Raw genomic sequence first — 23,364 nt, 5'->3', positions numbered from 1 at the left:
TTGATTTTGGTCCTCTAAATTGTTTGTCTTTATGTAAGTCATAATTCTTTCTTTTAAGAGGCTTTACATTAATTTCCCTACTACTGAAGTTAAACTAACTGGCCTGTAGTTACAAGATTCTTCTCTACTGCCCTTTTTATGAAGAGGTATTACATTTGCTATTCTCCAATCATCTGGGACAGCTCCTGTTAATAGTGACTGATTAAACAGATCAGTTAATGGGACAGTTAGCACTGATCAAAGTTCTTTTAAAACCCTTGGATGAATATTATCAGGACCCACTGCCTTTTTAACATTTATTTTTGATAATGCTAACAAAACCTCATCCTCTGTAAAAAGATTACTGTTAAGCTTGTTTCTATTTTTCGTAGCATCCCTTAATGTAGACATTCTATCTTCACAATCTTTTGTGAAGACAGAACAGAACTAATCATTGAGACAGTCTTCAATCTGCTTATCTCCTTCTATTATTCTACCATCAACTGATTTCAATTTTACTATTCCTACCTTATTTTTTCTTCTTTCACTGATATATCTAAAGAATGTTTTGTCCCCATGTTTTACTGACTGTGCTATCTTCTCTTCTTCTTATTGGCCATACTCAAAATCATTGTAGTCATTTAAAGTAAAATAATAATCCAGACTTTGCATGTAATTGAATGTTCTCAGGTGGTTGTTTACTAACCAGCAATATTGAGACAAAAACAAACCCACATACTGTACATCTTTATTTCAGAATGTCACTTTATTTCAGAATGTCTACTTCTTTTCCAGATGTATCGGTTCCATCCAGCAACTAAAGAGCAAATTTGGCAAAGGCTACCTACTGGAAATTAAAGTAAAGGATTCTCAACGGTTGGAAGATATTCACAAGGCGATTACTAAGGTGTTCCCGAAAGCAATAAGACAAGACAGGTAGCATAAGTAACTGGCCAATTGGCCATATGATGGTACAACCTCTATGTTACTACAGACACAAAACCATGTATATAAACCCTGTTTGTGTGTGTCCACCTAAGGAACCACTATTAAAAGTGAAATCACCAAAAAAGTGAGAAAGGTGTAGGTGCCCTGAAACTTAGCTTTTCCTAATAAAGGTATAGTTCTTTCACCGTGTGCCACCTTTGGTTTTTCTTATACCAAAAATATTTAGTCACTTGAAATTAATAAATATTAATAAAAAAATAGTATACTTAGTACAGAATGCAGTTTTTGTGCATAGAGTCCAACAAATGTGAGGTGTAGTTAAATTTCAGCATACAGCATACGTTAAGGCAATAATGTATTTACCTTGTTGGATGACTGGAATCAGGAGATGTAAAGAATAATGACGTGAGGAAAAGGCAGATGTCATCACTGGAAAAGCAGAACTAAGTGTCAGCAGGGCCGCCACTAGGAATTTTGGGGCCCCTGACTTAACCATTGATCAGCCCCCCCCCCCCCCCTTGACATGTGCAATTTTTGACCAAGTTACTAAAACGTATATGCACTTTATTCTTAAGTGTCTATTTAAACTAGGAAATGTTGTAAAGGTAGTAACATACAAACACACACACACACTCACACATTGAAACACACACTCACACATAAGGATTCACATATAGACACTCTAGCAGACATGCAAAGAAACACACTCAGACACAGACACCAAACAGACACTCAGCACTTGTTTACATTGACCTGACAAGTAATGAGGTAGACTAAAGTTTTGTAAAAAAAAAAAAAAAGGAGATTTAGAAAACAAAATATGGAGTTCTGATTATCTTTTTGTAAAGGAAGATGCCAACTAAATGATGACAACAGCATGCAGTGGCTGAAAGGAAGGGCCCTGAACTGCCTAAACAATAATTTAAAGGTTAAATGATGGATTGGTGAATTCCGGAAAGGTCTTATTAGTCTCATAGTCTGTAGAAAGATGTGAATAATCAGTAGTAAGGTCAAAATGTCCTAAAAAGGAACAGACAATGGACACACACACACACACAAACTCAAACTTGCACATACACCCAAGGAAACACCGACAGAGACAGCCTCAGAAAACACACAAAGACACACACACACACAGAGAGACTCACAGAAAAAACACAAAGACATACACACACACAGAGACAACCACATAAAACACAGAAAGACATACATACACACACCCTCACTGAGATATCCAGAGAAAACACACAAAGACATACACACGCCCTCACAGAGACACTCACAGAAAACACACACCCTCACAGAGACATCCACAGAAAACACAAACATACATACATACACACACCCACCCTCACAGAGACATCCACAGAAAACACAGACATACACACCCACCCTCACAGAGGCATCCAGAGAAAATACACAAAGACAAACATACACACACCCTCACAGAGACACCCATAGAAAAAGCTCAAAGACATATGCACACACCCTCACAGACATCCAAAGAAAATGCACAAAGACATACACACCCACCCTCATAGAGAGACCCACAGAAAAAAATACATACACACAGAGACACAAACCAAAGCACAAAGACATAAAGACAGACACCCACAGAAACACTCACAGGAGGAAACATTGATGAACCTTGCATCCCCTAAATCAACGTTGTGTGACATGCATGATAAAAAAAAAAATGCAGAAATGATCACTTTTTAAAGAATCATATTTGTAAATGTGCAAACAAAAATAATTCTGTGAATTCAAAATTGTACATTAATGATCTGGGTAGATGGCTAGATGAAGAAAAGTACTTTTAAAAGGTTGACACATGTTTGTTTTTTCCCCATTTTCCCCAACCAAGAGCACCACTTCAAATATAGTGTACAAATGTTCCCATCTGTCAGCTGTACTTATGGATTTTGAAAATGCTGTACTCTATATGATCTTGGTGGAACCATAAGCTGTGGTACTCATACCATTAGATCTGGTTAAATGCAGGATTTAGGCTTTTTGGTATGTATTTCAAAATTAAGTCAGCTGTAGTGTAAACTGAACAGTTTTAAGTTAACCTGTCTCATTTCAAACACTGAGCAATCTTAGTCTGAGAGTATAACATTTTATACAGATGCAAAAATCTTAGATAAAATGCCTCCTTGCATCTGGAAAGTCCTTGCATAAAGTGGCAGTAAACTGGAATGTAATATATATAATGTATATAAATGCATATCTGCCAAACGGGCACCTACCATTTGTGTATTGAGGAGGAAACATTTCTGCATGGTTTTAAATATAGAATTTCTACAGCCTTGTCAAATAATCATAAATACACTGCTGCTAAAAAAATGTGTTTTTATAGACCCCTGGCCCCACCATACAACTACTACCACACTGAAGTTACAATCCAAATTGCACAAAGTGCCAAGTCTGTCTCACACTGTGCATAGTGGTTTAGTGCACACTCAGAAATCCTCTCAAATGCTAATACTTTACTCCTTGTAAAAACATTTCCCATGCTCAATTAGCACTCTGCTGTAGTACCCACTGGTGGCTGCCAAAATGTAATTTTTTTTATTTTTTTTTAGTTGTTGTCTCATGGGGCCCCCCTGGCCCACTGGGCCCCTGACAGGAGTCACCCCTGTCACCCCCTGATGGCGGCCCTGAGTGTCAGCATGTAGATGCAATGTAGAAAAATAATGAAAAGCCAGGCCAAGATCAATACCAGAGTTTCTGTCAGGTGCCAAATGTCACAGCAAAAGGAGCAGGTAAAAGAGTAATCAAAACTTATGTTCCTGTAGTCAGAAGCCAGTAATTCAGTCCCCATTTCAAGATACAGACAAGGACAAGACTTGGAGCATTAACCAATGCAGTTTAGAGACAGAAATTCTAGGACTTCCAAAAAATAGAAAATAACAAGCATATATTGCTTTTCTGAGAATCAAATATATGCACTTCAAAAATTAAAATTACTGGCAGGTGTCCTGTAGAAAGCAAATTCTATATAACTACAAAAAAGAAAAAAAAAAGAGAGAATGGGAGAACTTAATCTGGACTCCTCGGTAATCCTTATGGTATAAAGTACATTCAATAGCCATATAAACCAGAAGCTGTATACTTCCAAATACTTGTCAAACAAACAAACCAGCACAAACAGTGGGCAATAAAGGCACTGGAACAATTGAGGACAACCGGCATTTAACATTCTCACATGGAGACTGCTGACTCCATTAGTCTTAACAGTGTACCTATACAGCTGCTCATTCTATCCTCTTTAATAAATAGCTGCTCAATATAGAAAGAAATTACACTATAAATATACACAAGGGTATTAGTTTAAATTGGTAGTCAAACTTCTCTTATACTGTTCCTGTATCAAACAGTGATAAACTATGCATAAAACGAATAAAAGAAAGAGAAGCGCTCAAAGGCTAAAGGCACAATGGCTTATTTATACAATTCTAAAATAGTTATATAAACCTAAAATCACAATTGTGCACTCTAAAATTCATACAAATTGCTCATACAAAATGTTAAGAGCCCAACTTAAAAAAGTAATAGGGTTCACACAGAGTATTTATTCTCTCTTTTTCAGTAGTTTTCCAAACAGCACACAGAGGGGGGTAGTTATCAAGCCGTCAACCTCAAATACGCTGGAATTCCGCAGCATATTTGTGGCGAGGCTGATTCGCCTTAGTTATCAAAGGCTAGAGACCGGCAAAAGTAAAATTTTGTGACGTAAGCTTCGATCCGCCGGACTCAGTCCGACACAGATCGATTCTTACGTCACTCCAGATGTTCCGCACACAAGTGCGGCACTATCTGACTACTTTTGCTAGTTATCAAATGACTAACAGGTACGCTCGGCACTTTTCCGGCCCAGCGTACCTGGTTTTCAATCCGCCGCCCTGGAGGCGGCGGATCCCATAGGAATCAATGGGAGTCTGACCATAGCGAAAGTACAAGTTCGCTGCTGCCAGACATCCCATTGATTTATATGGGAGCTGTCTACACCTAACACCCTAACATGTACCCCGAGTCTAAACACCCCTAATCTGCCCCCCTACACCGCCGCAACTAAATAAAGTGTTTTCCACTTAAACCGCCGCTCCCGGAGCCCACCGCAAGCTACTCTATACATATTAACCCCTAAACCGCCGCTTCCGGAGCCCACCGCAAGCTACTCTATACATATTAACCCCTAAACCGCCGCTCCCTGACCCCGCCGCAACTATAATAAATGTATTAACCCCTAAACCGCCGCTCCCGGACACCGCTGCAACCTACATTATACCTAGTAACCCCTATCCTGCCCCCCCTATACCGCCGCCCTCTATAATAAAGTTATTAACCCCTATCCTGCCGTTCCCGCACCTCGCTGCAACTAAATAAATAGTTTAACCCCTAAACCGCCGCTCCCGGACCCCGCCGCAACCTATATTAAATTTATTAACCCCTAATCTGCCCCCCCCTACACCGTCGTAACCTATAATACATTTATTAACCCCTATCCTGCCCCCCTACACCGTCGCCACCTATAATAAATTTATTAACCCCTAAACCTAAGTCTAACACTAACCCTAACACCCCCCTAACTTAAATATTAATTAAATAAATCTAAATAATATTTCTATTATTAACTAAATTAATCCTATTTAAAACTAAATACTTACCTTTAAAATAAACCCTAATATAGCTACAATATAAATAATAATTATATTGTAGCTATCTTAGGATTTATTTTTATTTTACAGGCAACTTTCAATTTATTTTAACTAGGTACAATAGCTATTAAATAGTTATTAACTATTTAATAGCTACCTTGTTAAAATAAAGAGAAATTTACCTGTAAAATAAAAACTAACCTAAGTTACAATTACACCTAACACTACACTATACTTTAATAAATTATTCCTATTTAAAACTAAATACTTACCTGTAAAATAAACCCTAAGATAGCTACAATGTAATTAATAATTACATTGTAGCTATTGTAGGATTTATATTTATTTTACAGGTAACTTTGTATTTATTTTAGCTAGTTAGAATAGTTATTAAATAGTTATTAACTATTTAATAACTACCTAGCTAAAAGAAATACAAAATTACCTGTAAAATAAATCCTAACCTAAGTTACAATTAAACCTAACACTACACTATCATTAAATAAATTAAATAAATTAAATATAAATAACTACAATTAAGTACAATTACGTAAACTAACTAAAGTACAAAAATTAAAAAAAGCTAAGTTACAAAAAATAAAAAAATAGGTTACAAACATTTAAAAAATATTACAATTTTAAGCTAATTACACCTAATCTAAGCCCCCTAATAAAATAACAAAGCCCCCCAAAATAAAAAAATTCCCTACCCTATTCTACATTAAAAAAGTTCAAAGCTCTTTTACCTTACCAGCCCTTAAAAGGGCCTTTTGTGGGGCATGCCCCAAAGAAAACTGCTCTTTTGCCTGTAAAAGAAAAATACAACCCCCCCCCAACATTAAAACCCACCACCCACATACCCCTAATCTAACCCAAACCCCCCTTAAAATAACCTAACACTAATCCCCTGAAGATCATCCTACCTTGAGTCGTCTTCACTCAGCCGAGCCACCGATGGAACTGAAGAGGAGATCCGGAGCGGCAGAAGTGATCCTCCAAGGGGCGCTGAAGAAATCTTCCATCCGATGAAGTGATCCTCCAGGCGGCGCTGAAGAAGTCTTCCATCCGGGCGATGTCATCTTCCAAGCGGCGCTGAAGAAGTCTTCTATCCGGGCGATGTCATCTTCCAAGCGGGGTCTTCAATCTTCTTTGTTTAGGATCCATCTTCATTCCGCCGACGCGGAACATCCTTCTTCCCCGACGGACTACCGACGAATGAAGGCTCCTTTAAGGGACGTCATCTAAGATGGTGTCCCTTCAATTCCGATTGGCTGATAGGATTCTATCAGCCAATCGGAATTAAGGTAGGAAAAATCTGATTGGCTGATTGAATCAGCCAATCAGATTGAGCTCGCATTCTATTGGCTGATCGGAACAGCCAATAGAATGCGAGCTCAATCTGATTGGCTGATTGGATCAGCCAATTGGATTGAACTTCAATCTGATTGGCTGATTCAATCAGCCAATCAGATTTTTCCTACCTTAATTCCGATTGGCTGATAGAATCCTATCAGACAATTGGAATTGAAGGGACACCTTTTTTGTAACTTAGCTTTTTTTATTTTTTGTACTTTAGTTAGTTTATGTAATTGTATTTAATTGTAGTTATTTGTATTTAATTTATTTAATGATAGTGTAGTGTTAGGTTTAATTGTAACTTAGGTTAGGATTTATTTTACAGGTAATTTTGTATTTCTTTTAGCTAGGTAGTTATTAAATAGTTAATAACTATTTAATAACTATTCTAACTAGCTAAAATAAATACAAAGTTACCTGTAAAATAAATATAAATCCTAAAATAGCTACAACGTAATTATTAATTACATTGTAGCTATCTCAGGGTTTATTTTACAGGTAAGTATTTAGTTTTAAATAGGAATAATTTATTAAAGTATAGTGTAGTGTTAGTTGTAATTGTAACTTAGGTTAGTTTTTATTTTACAGGTAAATTTCTCTTTATTTTAGCTAGGTAGCTATTAAATAGTTAATAACTATTTATTAGCTATTGTACCTAGTTAAAATAAATTGAAAGATGCCTGTAAAATAAAAATAAATTATTATTTATATTGTAGCTATATTAGGGTTTATTTTAAAGGTAAGTATTTAGTTTTAAATAGGATTAATTTAGTTAATAATAGAAATATTATTTAGATTTATTTAATTAATATTTAAGTTAGGGGGGTGTTAGGGTTAGTGTTAGACTTAGGTTTAGGGGTTAATAAATTTATTACAGTAGCGGCGGTGTAGGGGGGGCAGGATAGGGGTTAATAAATGTATTATAGGTGGCGACGGTGTAGGGGGGGCAGATTAGGGGTTAATAAATTTAATATAGGTTGCGGCAGGGTCCGGGAGCGGTGGTTTAGGGGTTAAGCTATTTATTTAGTTGCGGCGAGGTGCGGGATCAGCAGGATAGGGGTTAATAACTTTATTATAGAGGGCGGCGGTATAGGGGGCAGGATAGGGGTTACTAGGTATAATGTAGGTTGTGGCGGTGTCCGGGAGCGGCGGTTTAGGGGTTAATACATTTATAAGAGTTGCGGCGGGGTCTAGGAGCGGCGGTTTAGGGGTTAATACATTTATTAGAGTTGCGGCGGGGTCTAGGAGTCTAGGAGCGGCGGTTTAGGGGTTAGTAACTTTATTGAGTTGCGGGGGGCTCCGGGGGCGCCGGTATAGGGGGTAGAACAGTGTAGTTTAGTGCGGGTGCTTAGTGACAGGCTAGCAATAAAGCTGTGAAAAAGCCGAAGAGCAGCGTGATCGGATGAGTGATAACTATCACAGTCCGCTGCTCATCGCCCCGTACTTGGTGCGCAGCTTTTTGACAGATTTATTGATAACTTAGGCGAATTTTTTCAGGTCCGCGGCGGCGATGGTAGGCGAGCTTAGGCGGGCGTATTGGGCCGGCGAAGGCAGGAAAGTTGACACGATGATAACTACCCCCCTATGTGGGACTTCAGGAATTATGGAGTAGCCTGACTTCTTAACAGTAGGTATTCCTTATTTTCAGCTTCCCAAATACTGTGTTCTGTTTTGTTCGTATATTAGCTCATAACATCATAAAATCAATGCGTTTCAGCTCATTACAAGCCTTTCTCAAGATTTGTGATCCATTATATTTTATTTTGCAATACACTTAAACAAGAATGAAACTTTACTAGAATTGGCTAACCCGTTCATATTTGCTAGATATCACTCATTAAGATTTTTATTAATATTTCTTAAAAGCATCTAATTTTCTTATTTGATAGACACATTTTCAATTACAGTACATCCAAATATCCTAACATAGTTCAATATATTAACGTATCTTTTGAATGGCAATGGAGTAAAATAAAATAAGAAATACAATTAAGATTAAAAATAAGAAATTAAAAACTAGTAATTACATTTAAAATAAAATTAAAATTATCATCCTATCTTTTTAACATACTACAATCTAATGGGACTAGTTAAAGTGGTCTAAGGGTTAGTTTTACTCCATTGCAATTCAAAATATACGTTAATATATCTATCAAGTTTGGTGTGTGCCCTTTTTCTATGACACATTGTAGATATATATATATATATATATATATATATATATATAGTGGCTGAGTGCAAATGTCTAGACATTTTTTGGAGTCCATTTTAAGTTCTCCCATTATCTCTCTTTTTTGTAGTTATATAGAACTTCCATGAGAATAACCAAGCACTGACTGGTGTCAACAGAGATGCAATCCCCACACATAGATCTTGGCACTAAAACCACTTCAGGGTCACTTCCAACATCCAGGTTACATAAAGCACTATCTTTTGAACAGATATCACATTTGGACACTTTGGAAGAAGCTTGCAGGTCCTGTGCACTAAACTTAGCGCACCCCTCTGAAACTTATTTAAACATCAAAATGCCCATAGCGCACCCCACTCTTAGAGCATGTAATTTTAGGACTATCAACCCTTCAGTACTTAGGGTTGCCAGCTGTCCTCCACAAAATATTGGACAATCTGTGGGGAATTAGGCACAGTGGTTGGAAAGGTCAAAAAATATATTTTTTGCAAGTAAGTAGTAATTGTACCCAGTGGCTGTCAGTAACATATGTAAACAGATGTGATTTGATTCAGTTGACTGCCCCTCACTTCTTTCTGCTCTATATTTGTAATGCATTTGGTCATAGTATCCTTTTATATTTAGCTAAACTCAGGGACTTTTAAAACCTATATTTTTAAGTTCCCAGTATTTTGTGAAGCTTTTACTGGGCAGCTTACTAAAATACTGGACTGTCTGGTTGAATGCTGGACACTTAGCAACCCTGAGGGTACTGTGTGTTATATATATATATATATATATATATATATATATATATATATATATATATACATACACTAGGTACAAAATCAGTAATCACAAGTTTAGTCAGGTGAGGCAAGCATCAAACAAACACTGTCAGGCAGCAAAGTACAAAATCAGAAGGCAAAAGACAGACCCAGACAAAAGTAGCCGGAAATTCTGTCACCATATGCTGCTTTGGAGGCAACCAATGTAGTGCAGACAGATTCTATTTGTGAAAAATTTGTCTGCACTGAGATTGATAAATGGGCCTGGTTGTAACATGAAAGCATAACAGGTCTATCTTAATCTTCATGGATCATATTAGCAACAGGACAGTGCATGTTCTTAGTAAAGAAGAATCTTGATGATGAACTTGAAGACTGGACAGGGCTGAACAAAGTTTAGGAAGATGATAATAATAATATACAAATGTGTTTTGTTTACATTCCGCAGATTCTCTTCTTTGCTGGTCTATAAGATACCCATGGATAATGTAAAATCTTTGTCACATGCTTTTACAGTTTTGGAAGAAGGTAAGGCTGGAATTGCTTCTTATAAGCATTTAACAAATTAACTGACGGCTAGATAACGAGTTTTGAGTTATGAGTGAAAAAGCCTCATAACGCTGCTTTTTCACTACCGCTGTTATTACGAGTCTTGTAGGTACAGCTGTACCGCACACTTTTTTGGCCGTCACGTAACATAACTACTGCACTTTTTAAAAAGTACTTTTTCAATGGGACCTACGTAGCGCCAGTATTACGAGTTTGCCTGTCCGGCCGAAAAGTGAGGGGTACAGCCCATAACTACAAGATCCGTACCGTCATCTGAAAGTCAGTAGTTATGGGTTTTATGTTACAAAGCATACAAACATAAAACTCATAACTAAAGTGTTACAAAGTACACTAACACCCATAAACTACCTATTGACCCCTAAACTGAGGCCCTCCCACATCGCAAACACTAAATTAAATTTATTAACCCCTAATCTGCCGCTCCAGACATCGCCACCACTATAATAAACATATTAACCCCTAAACCACCGCACTCCTGCATAGTAAACACTAGTTAAATATTATTAACCCCTAATCTGCTTCCCCCAACGTCGCTGCCACCACTATACTAAAGTTATTAACCCCTAAACCTCTGGCCTCCCACATCACTAACACTAAATAAATATATTAACCCCTAAACCTAACCCTAAGTCTAACCCTAACCCTAACACCCCTAACTTTAATATAATTAAAATAAATCTAAATAAAACCTACTATTAATAACTAAATAATTCCTATTTAAGACTAAATACTTAGCTGTAAAATAAACCCTAAGCTAGCTACAATATAACTAATAGTTACATTGTAGCTAGCTTAGGGTTTATTTTTATTTCACAGGCAAGTTTGTATTTATTTTAACTAGGTAGACTAGTTAGTAAATAGTTATTAACTATTTACTAGCTACCTAGTTAAAATAAATACAAATTTACCTGTAAAATAAAACCTAACCTGTCTTACAGTTAAACCTAACATTACACTAAAATTAAATAAATTAAATTAACAAAATACATTTATCTAAATTACAAAAAATAATAAACACTAAATTACACAAAATAAAAAAGAAATTATCAAATATTGAAACTAATTACACCTAATCTAATAGCTCTATCAAAATAAAAAAGCCCCCCCAAAATAAAAAAAACCCTAGCCTACAATAAACTGCCAATGGCCCTTAAAGGGGCCTTTTGCAGGGCATTGCCCCAAAGAAATCAGCTCTTTTACCTGTAATAAAAAAATACAAACAACCCCCAACAGTAAAACCCACCACCCACACAACCAACCCCCCCCCCCAAAAAAAAAAAAACTACCTAAAAAACCTAAGCTCCCCATTGCCCTGAAAAGGGCATTTGGATGGGCATTGCCCTTAAAAGGGCATTTAGCTCTTTTACATTTCCTAAAGTCCCTAATCTAAAAATAAAACCCATCCAATAAACCATTAAAAAAAACTAACACTAACACCCGCAGATCCACTTCTTCATCCAAGCGGCAAGAAGTCCTCAATGAAGCTGGGAGAAGTCTTCATCCAAGTGGCAAGAAGTCGTCCGCCAGACGGGCAGAAGTCTTCATCCAGACTGCATCTTCTATCTTCATCCTTCTGAAACGGAGCAGCTCCATCTTCAAGACATCGCAGAGCTTCCTCTGCTTTCCATGGCTCTTGAAGAATGAAGGTTCCTTTAAATGACGTCATCCAAGATGGCGTCCCTTGAATTCCGATTGGCTGATAGAATAATCAGCCAATCGGAATTAAAGGGTAAAATAACCTATTGACTGATGCAATCAGCCAATAGGATTGAGCTTTAATCCTATTGGCTGATCCAATCAGCCAATAGGATTGAGCTTGCATTCTATTTGCTGTTCCAATCAGCCAATAGAATGCCAGATCAATCCTATTGGCTGATTGGATCAGCCAATAGGATTTTTTACCCTTTAATTCCAATTGGCTGATAGAATTCGGAGCTTTACGATCCATTATTGCAGGTGTTAGGCTTTTTTTTAGCCGGCTCTCCCCATTGATGTTAATGGGGAAATCGTGCACGAGCACGTAAAACCAGCTCAAAGCAGCGCTGGTATTTGTGTGCGGTATGGAGCTCAACGCTGCCATATTGCCCGCTAATGCCGGGTTTTTGCAAACCTGTAATAGCAGCGCTATTAAAGGTGAGCGGTGGAAATAACTTGCAAGTTAGCAGCGAGCCTGCCATAACGCAAAACTCATAATCTGGCCATGAGAAAAGGTAGTTGCTGCTTTGACTAATCTTTCTTTACTCAACAGAGATGTCTTAAAATATATTAATATAGTATAATCCCTATAAAAGTATTGAGTTTTACATCTAATATTTGAGAGTTTACTTTTGTATCAGTATTAAAAATTATACATTGCAATAGTTGTCATAGATGTCACTATTAATATTAATGATAGACTGAATGAATTGTGTTTCTCTACACAGCTAAACGGAAGTATGACATTGAGGAATATAACTTCTCCCAGCCAACACTAGAACAGGTATGTAGTATAGGAAGGAAATCAGATATCCAGTAAATCATATAGATATCAGAGGGAGAGTGTTACAGTGACATCTTTCATAAATGGGAAAGTATTAAGTTTATTACAGCATAAAGCAGAAAGTAAATACATTTCTCCAACATTGGTGTGTCCGGTCCACGGCGTCATCCTTACTTGTGGGATATTCTCTTCCCCAACAGGAAATGGCAAAGAGTCCCAGCAAAGCTGGTCACATGATCCCTCCTAGGCTCCGCCCACCCCAGTCATTCTCTTTGCCGTTGTACAGGCAACATCTCCAAGGAGATGGTTAAGAGTTTTTTGGTGTTTAAATGTAGTTTTATTCTTCTATCAAGTGTTTGTTATTTTAAAATAGTGCTGGTATGTACTATTTACTCTGAAACAGAAAAGGATGAAGATTTCTGTTTGTAAGAGGAAGATGATTTTAGCAGACAGTTACTAAAATCGATTGCTGTTTCCACACAGGACTGTTGAGATGAAGTAACTTCAGTTGGGGAAACAGTTAGCAGACTTTTCTGCTTAAGGTATGACTGGCCATATTTCTAACAAGACCATGTAATGCTGGAAGGCTGTCATTTCCCCTCATGGGGACCGGTAAGCCATTTTCTTAGTTTAACATAAAAGAATAAAGGGCTTCAAAAAGGGCTTAAAAACTGGTAGACATTTTTCTGGGCTAAAACGATTGCTTTATTAGGCATATTATACAGATTCTAACTAATTATTGGTGTTATAATCTTGGGGAAACGTTTAGGAAAATGGCAGGCACTGTGTTGGACACCTTTTTCAGATGGGGGCCTTTCTAGTTATAGACAGAGCCTCATTTTCGCGCCAATAATGCGCAGTTGTTTTTGGAGAGCAAGGCATGCAGATGCATGTGTCAGGAGCTAAGAATCACTGAAAAAGCTTATAAAAGGAGTCTTGTGGTATCGTATTCCCCTCTGGGCTTGGTTGGGTCTCAGCAAAGCATATAGCTGGGACTGTATAGGGGTTAAATGTAAAACGGCTCCGGTTCCGTTAATTTAAGGGTTAAAGCTCTGAAATTTGGTGTGCAATACTTTTAATGCTTTGAACAATTCCTTCATACTTTTTCACATATTCAGTAATAAAGTGTTTTCAGTTTGAAATTTAAAGTGACAGTAACGGTTTTATTTTAAAACGTTTTTTGTGCTTTGTTGACAAGTTTAAGCCTGTTTAACATGTCTGTACCATCAGATAAGCTATGTTCTATATGTATGAAAGCCAATGTGTCTCCCCATTTAAATTTATTTGATAATTGTGCCATAGTGTCCAAACAAAGTAAGGACAGTAATGCCACAGATAATGATATTGCCCAAGATGATTCCTCAAGTGAAGGGAGTAAACATGATACTACATCCCCTACTGTGTCTACACCAGTTATGCCCACACAGGAGGCCCCTAGTACATCTAGTGCGCCAATACTTATTACCATGCAACAATTAACGGCTGTAATGGATAGCTCCATAGCAAATCTTTTATCCAAAATGCCTACTTATCAGAGAAAGCGCGATTGCTCTGTTTTAAACACTGAAGAGCAAGAGGACGCTGATGATAACTGTTCTGACATACCCTCACACCAATCTCAAGGGGCCATGAGGGAGGTTTTGTCTGATGGAGAAATTTCAGATTCAGGAAAAATGTCTCATCAAGCTGAACCTGATGTTGTGACATTTAAATTTAAATTAGAACATCTCCGCGCACTGCTTAAGGAGGTGTTATCTACTCTGGATGATTGTGACAATTTGGTCATTCCAGAAAAATTATGTAAGATGGACAAGTTCCTAGAGGTTCCGGTCCCCCCCGACGCTTTTCCTATACCCAAGCGGGTGGCGGACATAGTAAATAAAGAGTGGGAAAGGCCTGGCATACCTTTTGTTCCCCCCCCCCTATATTTAAGAAATTATTTCCTATAGTCGACCCCAGAAAGGACTTATGGCAGACAGTCCCCAAGGTCGAGGGGGCGGTTTCTACTCTAAACAAACGCACTACTATTCCTATCGAAGATAGTTGTGCTTTCAAAGATCCTATGGATAAGAAATTAGAGGGTTTGCTTAAAAAGATTTTTGTACAGCAAGGTTACCTTCTACAACCAATTTCATGCATTGTTCCTGTCACTACGGCAGCGTGTTTCTGGTTCGAGGAATTAGAAAAATCGCTCAGTAAAGAATCTTCGTATGAGGAGGTTATGGACAGAGTTCAAGCACTTAAATTGGCTAACTCTTTTGTTTTAGATGCCGCTTTGCAATTAGCTAGATTAGCGGCGAAAAATTCAGGGTTTGCTATTGTGGCGCGCAGAGCGCTTTGGCTAAAGTCTTGGTCAGCGGATGTGTCTTCCAAGACAAAGTTGCTTAACATTCCTTTCAAAGGTAAAACATTATTTGGACCTGATTTGAAAGAGATTATTTCAGACATCACTGGGGGAAAGGGCCACGCCCTCCCACAGGATAGGTCTTTTAAGGCTAAAAATAAGCCTAATTTTCGTCCCTTTCGCAGAAACGGACCAGTCTCTAATTCTGTATCCTCTAAGCAAGAGGGTAATACTTCACAACCCAGACCAGCCTGGAAACCAATGCAAGGCTGGAGCAAGGGTAAGCAGGCCAAGAAGCCTATCACTGCTACCAAAACAGCATGAAGGGATAGCCCCCGATCCGGGACCGGATCTAGTGGGGGGCAGACTTTCTCTCTTTGCTCAGGCCTGGGCAAGAGATGTTCAGGATCCTTGGGCGCTAGAAATAGTTTCTCAAGGTTATCTCCTGGAATTCAGGGAACTACCCCCAAGGGGAAGGTTCCACAGGTCTCAATTATCTTCAAACCAAATAAAGAGACAGGCATTCTTACATTGTGTAGAAGACCTGTTAAAGATGGGAGTGATACATCCAGTTCCAATAAGAGAACAAGGAATGGGTTTTTATTCCAATCTGTTCATAGTTCCCAAAAAAGAGGGAACATTCAGACCAATTTTGGATCTAAAGATCCTAAACAAATTTCTCAGGGTACCATCGTTCAAAATGGAAACTATTCGAACGATCCTACCTACTATCCAGGAAAATCAATTTATGACTACCGTGGATTTAAAGGATGCGTACCTACATATTCCTATCCACAAGGAACATCATCAGTTCATAAGGTTCGCTTTTCTGGACAAGCATTACCAGTTTGTGGCACTTCCATTCGGATTAGCCACTGCTCCAAGGATTTTCACAAAGGTACTAGGGTCTCTTCTAGCGGTTCTAAGACCAAGGGGCATTGCAGTAGTACCTTACTTGGACGACATCCTGATTCAAGCGTCGTCCCTGTCAAAAGCAAAGGCTCATACGAACATCGTCCTAGCCTTTCTCAGATCTCACGGATGGAAGGTGAACAAAGAAAAAAGTTCTCTGTCCCCGTCAACAAGAGTTCCCTTCTTGGGAACGATATTAGATTCCTTAGAAATGAGGATTTTTCTGACAGAGGTCAGAAAATCAAAACTTCTAAGCTCTTGTCAAGAACTTCATTCTGTTCCTCGTCCTTCCATAGCGCAGTGCATGGAAGTAATAGGATTGATGGTTGCAACAATGGACATAGTTCCTTTTGCACGAATTCATCTAAGACCATTACAACTGTGCATGCTCAGACAGTGGAATGGGGATTATACAGACTTGTCTCCGACGATTCAAGTAGATCAAAAGACCAGAGATTCACTCCGTTGGTGGCTGACCCTGGACAATCTGTCACAGGGAATGAGCTTCCGCAGACCAGAGTGGGTCATTGTCACGACCGACGCCAGCCTAGTGGGCTGGGGCGCGGTCTGGGAATCCCTGAAAGCTCAGGGTCTATGGTCTCGGGAAGAGTCTCTTCTCCCGATAAACATTCTGGAACTGAGAGCGATATTCAATGCTCTCAGAGCTTGGCCTCAACTAGCAAAGGCCAAATTCATAAGGTTTCAGTCAGACAACATGACGACCGTTGCATATATCAATCATCAGGGGGGAACAAGGAGTTCCCTGGCGATGAAAGAAGTGACCACGATAATTCAATGGGCGGAGGATCACTCCTGCCACTTGTCTGCGATCCACATCCCAGGAGTGGAAAATTGGGAAGCGGATTTTCTGAGTCGTCAGACATTCCATCCGGGGGAGTGGGAACTCCATCCGGAAATCTTTGCCCAAATAACTCAATTATGGGGCATTCCAGACATGGATCTGATGGCGTCTCGTCAGAACTTCAAGGTTCCTTGCTACGGATCCAGATCCAGGGATCCCAAGGCGACCCTAGTAGATGCACTAGTAGCACCTTGGACCTTCAACCTAGCTTATGTATTCCCACCGTTTCCTCTCATCCCCAGGCTGGTAGCCAGGATCAATAAGGAGAGGGCATCGGTGATCTTGCTAGCTCCTGCGTGGCCACGCAGGACTTGGTATGCAGACCTGGTGAATATGTCATCGGCTCCACCATGGAAGCTACCTTTGAGACAGGACCTTCTTGTTCAGGGTCCATTCGAACCTCCGAATCTGGTTTCCCTCCAACTGACGGCTTGGAGATTGAACGCTTGATTTTATCAAAGCGTGGGTTTTCAGATTCTGTAATAGATACTCTGATTCAGGCTAGAAAGCCTGTAACTAGAAAAATTTACCATAAAATATGGAAAAAATATATCTGTTGGTGTGAATCTAAAGGATTCCCATGGAACACGATAAAAATTCCTAAGATTCTATCCTTTCTACAAGAAGGTTTGGAGAAAGGATTATCTACTAGTTCTCTGAAGGGACAGATCTCTGCTTTATCTGTTTTACTTCACAAAAGACTGGCAGCTGTGCCAGATGTTCAAGCATTTGTTCAGGCTTTGGTTAGGATCAAGCCTGTTTACAGACCTTTGACTCCTCCCTGGAGTCTAAATCTAGTTCTTTCAGTTCTTCAAGGAGTTCCGTTTGAACCCTTACATTCCGTAGATATTAAGTTATTATCTTGGAAAGTTTTGTTTTTGGTTGCAATTTCTTCTGCTAGAAGAGTTTCAGAGTTATCTGCTCTGCAGTGTTCTCCTCCCTATCTGGTGTTCCATGCAGATAAGGTGGTTTTGCGTACTAAGCCTGGTTTTCTTCCGAAAGTTGTTTCCAACAAAAATATTAACCAGGAGATAGTTGTACCTTCTTTGTGTCCGAATCCAGTTTCAAAGAAGGAACGTTTGTTACACAATTTGGATGTAGTCCGTGCTCTAAAATTCTATTTAGAGGCTACTAAAGATTTCAGACAAACATCTTCCTTGTTTGTTGTTTATTCTGGTAAAAGGAGAGGTCAAAAAGCGACTTCTACCTCTCTTTCCTTTTGGCTTAAAAGCATTATCCGATTAGCTTATGAGACTGCCGGACGGCAGCCTCCTGAAAGAATCACAGCTCACTCCACTAGGGCTGTGGCTTCCACATGGGCATTCAAGAACGAGGCTTCTGTTGACCAGATATGTAAGGCAGCGACTTGGTCTTCACTGCACACTTTTGCCAAATTTTACAAATTTGATACTTTTGCTTCTTCGGAGGCTATTTTTGGGAGAAAGGTTTTGCAAGCCGTGGTGCCTTCCATTTAGGTGACCTGATTTGCTCCCTCCCTTCATCCGTGTCCTAAAGCTTTGGTATTGGTTCCCACAAGTAAGGATGACGCCGTGGACCGGACACACCAATGTTGGAGAAAACAGAATTTATGCTTACCTGATAAATTACTTTCTCCAACGGTGTGTCCGGTCCACGGCCCACCCTGGTTTTTTAATCAGGTCTGATATATTATTTTCTCTAACTACAGTCACCACGGTATCATATGGTTTCTCCTATATATATTCCTCCTGTCCGTCGGTCGAATGACTGGGGTGGGCGGAGCCTAGGAGGGATCATGTGACCAGCTTTGCTGGGACTCTTTGCCATTTCCTGTTGGGGAAGAGAATATCCCACAAGTAAGGATGACGCCGTGGACTGGACACACCGTTGGAGAAAGTAATTTATCAGGTAAGCATAAATTCTGTTTTTGCGCACAAAATTGCTTAAGATTTTTCTTTAGGTTTTCTAGCTTAGCCAGCAGGGGTCACGTCCTACAAAAAAAGACTTCCACCCCTCTCAATTTATATTGTTTTATAAACACACACACACTGTATTTATATGCATATAACATATATCCTCTGGTTAATTAAATCAAATTAAAACCAGTGAAGGGCTGAATGCCTTTGGGCCATAGGGTATTTGGGCTTATCCTAATAGATGTTTCATAAATACCTTTAATTAAAATACTATTTTCCTTTGAGTGTACACATGTATTTCTCTTGCATACTTCATCCCAGCTATCTCTAGAAGAACTAAATGGAATAACAATCAGAAATAAAGCAGGGAAATGGAAGGACATGACTTCTTCTTAAATGGAAAGAGTCCACAGCTGCATCATTACTTTTGGGAAATAAGGACCTGGCCACCAGGAGGAGGTAAAGACACCCCAGCCAAAGGCGTAAATACTCCCCCCACTCTCCTTATCACCCAGTCATTCTTTGCCTTTCGTCCCAGGAGGTTGGCAGAGAAAAGTCAGAATTTATTTTGTCTCTTATGGAGGGTAGTACTCTTCGGCATGGGACAGGAGTTTTAAGTAATCCTGTCAGTCTCTCAGTGAGGGCTTGAATGAAAGTTAGAGTCCGGAGATGCAGGGAGAGTCTTTCTCTCGGCCACAGGAGGGCATGTGCAGTTCCCTGAGGGTGTAACTGTTCCTGAGTGTTGTGCCTTTCGTTACAGGCTGGCTCGCCTTCGTGTTCTACTCAGACACATTTTTGAGCTGTTTGGAGACACTATCCTTCTCGGTTATGGGACTCATCAGTCTCCTCCTTCAAATGGCTCACCTCGTTAGACATGGGGGGATGAAGTAATCTCCTTTAAGTCTTGCTATCGAGATCCGTCACAGTTTTTGGAAGAACAGGGTTTTCGTTAGGCTGGTCCTGCGGATCTTTCTGTTCTTCTTGGGCGAGCCAGCCTTTCGTTACAGGCTGGCTCGCCTTCGTGTTCTACTCAGACACATTTTTGAGCTGTTTGGAGACACTATCCTTCTCGGTTATGGGACTCATCAGTCTCCTCCTTCGAATGGCTCACCTCGTTAGACATGGGGGGATGAAGTAATCTCCTTTAAGTCTTGCTATCGAGATCCGTCACAGTTTTTGGAAGAACAGGGTTTTCGTTAGGCTGGTCCTGCGGATCTTTCTGTGCTTCTTGGGCGTTAACCCTCAGGTTGCCTGTCATTTTATTTTATCCGGTTAGGATGAATTTTATTTTTATTTTTCCAGCTTGGCAATCATGACCCTGGTTGCTGGTCCTGCTTGGGTTCAAATCTTCTGTCTCGCGGCTTATTCAGACACGTGGCGCCTAATATACCTTGCTGGTCAGGTTGGGGTGCTGAGTGCTCTTAACATTATTTATGTTTCTTGTTATTTGTTTTACAAGTTTCAGCTAAGCATTCTCAAGAGGACTTGCGGGTCCGTGCGTCTCTCAGGATTGTTTCAGTCCTAAATAGCCATCTCTCTGGTGACTGGGTCAGTGAATTTTGCTGCGTCACTCTCTGTTGATTCCAATACCCTTGGAACCTAGAGTATTTCTTCCCACGTTGTGGGAAAATTAGAGGGTTTAGCGCCTTCTTTCCGCCGGTCAGGGAGGTGTTGCTTTAGGAAATTGTAATTTTTTTGGACTTGTTCCTTTAGTGGTTCTCTTCTTCATTGAGACCTCTTGATTTTGTCTGTTTCTCCTTGTGGATGGGTCACCTTCGGGGGACTTGGATTCCCTTCAGGAGTTGGTTGTCCCGTTTTCAGGATATTAATGACAATGAGGTTTTTTTGGGTTCGGGGATTGGTCTGCTCTTTGAAATGTTCCTTTCCATCTGGGGGGCTGCTGGATCCGCATTGAGACTTAGATCTCCTTGGGTCTAACGCCTGCTCGATTGTCTTTCAGTTGAAGTGCCTGTGTCCATTCTTCCGCACTTTTGGGGGCCGGTCTTGGGGTTCCTTTTGGTTCCCTTGCTTTCAGATCTTCCATTGCTTGGGCTGGTCCAGCTAGGTGTAGTATTTGAGATCTGTTGTTCATCCTCAGGTCTTGGGGGTGTTAGTGGACCTTTTTTCAGAGGTTTTGTGCCTCTCCCCCTTTAAGAACTGTGAGTAGGCTTGGCGGCCTGGATTTCCTGGAGTATGTCCTCTGTCTTGGAGGTTGGGCAATCTGCTACTTTGTCTGGCCGCTTCTTCCTTACGGATAGTGTTTATCCATGTCTTCCTACGGATGGCAGCATGTTACTGGACTCAGAGTTTTCAACTTGTAATTTTCTGTTTGCTCGGTCACTGAGTTCTGAAGTTTTGAGGACTTTGTCTTCAGCTGTCTTTTTCGGTGCTGTTGCCCGATATTTGGGAGATGTTTCTTCTCCTTGATGATGCCCGGTTGCTCCTTGTAGGTTGGGCGTCGCCTCCCCTTGTTCTCTGTATCCATTCGGGTCTCTGTGGACTTGGCTTCCTTTGAAGGGGGTCTTTCCTTTCGGGGATTGCTGTACCTTTTGGGTATACCTTTGACTTACTCTTGTTCTTTCCCTTTTGGGGAATTTGGTACTGTACTAGTAAGGTTTGTATGGGGACCAACTGCTGGGCGACGGTTCTCCTGGAGGAGTGTTAGCTTAGTGAGTCTGCTTATGGTCTCTAATTAGGCTGTCGGACTTTATGCGGGTCAGTGTCCTTGGTGCCTTTTCCTTCTAGCTTTTTTGCCTTGCTCCGACGAAGCAGGGTTTAGTTGGGTTGTGGTGCCCTCAGAATGGGACGCCTATTGTACCCTCCCGTTTTTGCATTCAGTGTCCTCTATAGCTTGGATATTGTTTTCCTAAAAGTAATGAATGCAGCTGTGGACTCTTTCCATTTATGAAGAAAAACTTAAATTATGCTTACCTGATAATTTCCTTTTCTTCAGATGGAAAGAGTCCACAGCTCCCCACCCGTATTTTTTCTGTGGGGCGTCTCTTACTTTTTATTCTTCTGGCACCTTTTCACCCTGGTATTTCTTCTACTGTTCCTTGTTCCTCGGCAGAATGACTGGGGGATGAGGGAAGTGGGAGGAGTATTTAAGCCTTTGGCTGGGGTGTCTTTGCCTCCTCCTGGTGGCCATGTTCTTATTTCCCAAAAGTAATGAATGCAGCTGTGGACTCTTTCCATCTGAAGAAAAGAAAATTATCAGGTAAGCATAATTTAAGTTTTTGCTCTCTGATAGGGTGCGTTAAGCTCCATATCACACAAAACAACAATCGCCTAGATTTAGAGTTTGGCGTTAGCCATCAAAACCAGCGTTAGAGGCTCCTAACGCTGGTTTTGGGCTACCGCTGGTATTTAGAGTCAGTCAGGAAAGGGTCTAATGCTCACTTTCCAGCCGCGACTTTTCCATACCACAGATCCCCCTACGCCATTTGCGTAGCCTATCTGGCTGAAGTGAGCGTTAGAAATCTAACGACAAGACTCCAGTCGCAGAAAAAAAACAGGAGTTAAGAGCTTTTTGGGCTAACGCCAGTTCATAAAGCTCTTAACTACTGTGCTCTATGGTACACTAACACCCATAAACTACCTATGTACCCCTAAACCGAGGCCCCCCCACATCGCCGCCACTCGATTAAATGTTTTTAACCCCTAATCTGCCGACCGCACACCGCCGCCACCTACGTTATACTTATGTACCCCTAATCTGCTGCCCCTAACACCGCCGACCCCTATATTATATTTATTAACCCCTAATCTGCCCCCCACAACGTCGCCGCCAGCTACCTACAATAATTAACCCCAATCTGCCGACCGCACAGCGCCGCCACCTACGTTATCCTTATGTACCCCTAATCTGCTGCCTCTAACACCGCCGACCCCTATATTATATTTATTAACCCCTAATCTGCCCCCCACAACGTCGCCGCCAGCTACCTACAATAATTAACCCCTAATCTGCCGACCGCACCTCACCGCTACTCTAATAAATGTATTAACCCCTAAAGCTAAGTCTAACCCTAACACTAACACCCCCGTAAGTTAAATATAATTTAAATCTAAAGAAATAAATTAACTATTATTAAATAAATTATTCCTATTTTAAACTAAATACTTACCTGTAAAATAAACCCTAATATAGCTACAATATAACGAATAATTATATTGTAGCTATTTTAGGATTAATATTTATTTTACAGGCAACTTTGTATTTATTTTAACCAGGTACAATAGCTATTAAATAGTTAATAACTATTTAATAGCGACCTAGTTAAAATAATTACAAAATTACCTGTAAAATAAATCCTAACCTAAGTTACAATTAAACCTAACACTACACTATCAATAAATTAATTAAATACAATACCTACAAATAACTACAATTAAATAAA

General features: G+C 39.9%; 1 protein-coding gene across 1 annotated transcript in view; it reads left to right on the top strand.

Annotated features, from left to right (window-relative positions):
- LOC128653786 (ABC-type organic anion transporter ABCA8) overlaps window positions 1-23,364 on the top strand; it is a 405,751-nt gene that overhangs the window by 370,075 nt on the left and 12,312 nt on the right. The window contains exons 36-38 of the mRNA XM_053707294.1: window positions 775-915; window positions 10,351-10,430; window positions 12,896-12,951. Coding sequence (XP_053563269.1) covers window positions 775-915; window positions 10,351-10,430; window positions 12,896-12,951 — 277 coding nt within the window. The remainder of the gene's footprint in view (window positions 1-774; window positions 916-10,350; window positions 10,431-12,895; window positions 12,952-23,364) is intronic.

This window comes from Bombina bombina, chromosome 1 (genome assembly GCF_027579735.1).
Source record: "Bombina bombina isolate aBomBom1 chromosome 1, aBomBom1.pri, whole genome shotgun sequence".
In the NCBI taxonomy this organism is placed as follows: Eukaryota; Metazoa; Chordata; class Amphibia; order Anura; family Bombinatoridae; genus Bombina; species Bombina bombina.
This window is presented reverse-complemented; position numbering and strand designations above follow the sequence as displayed.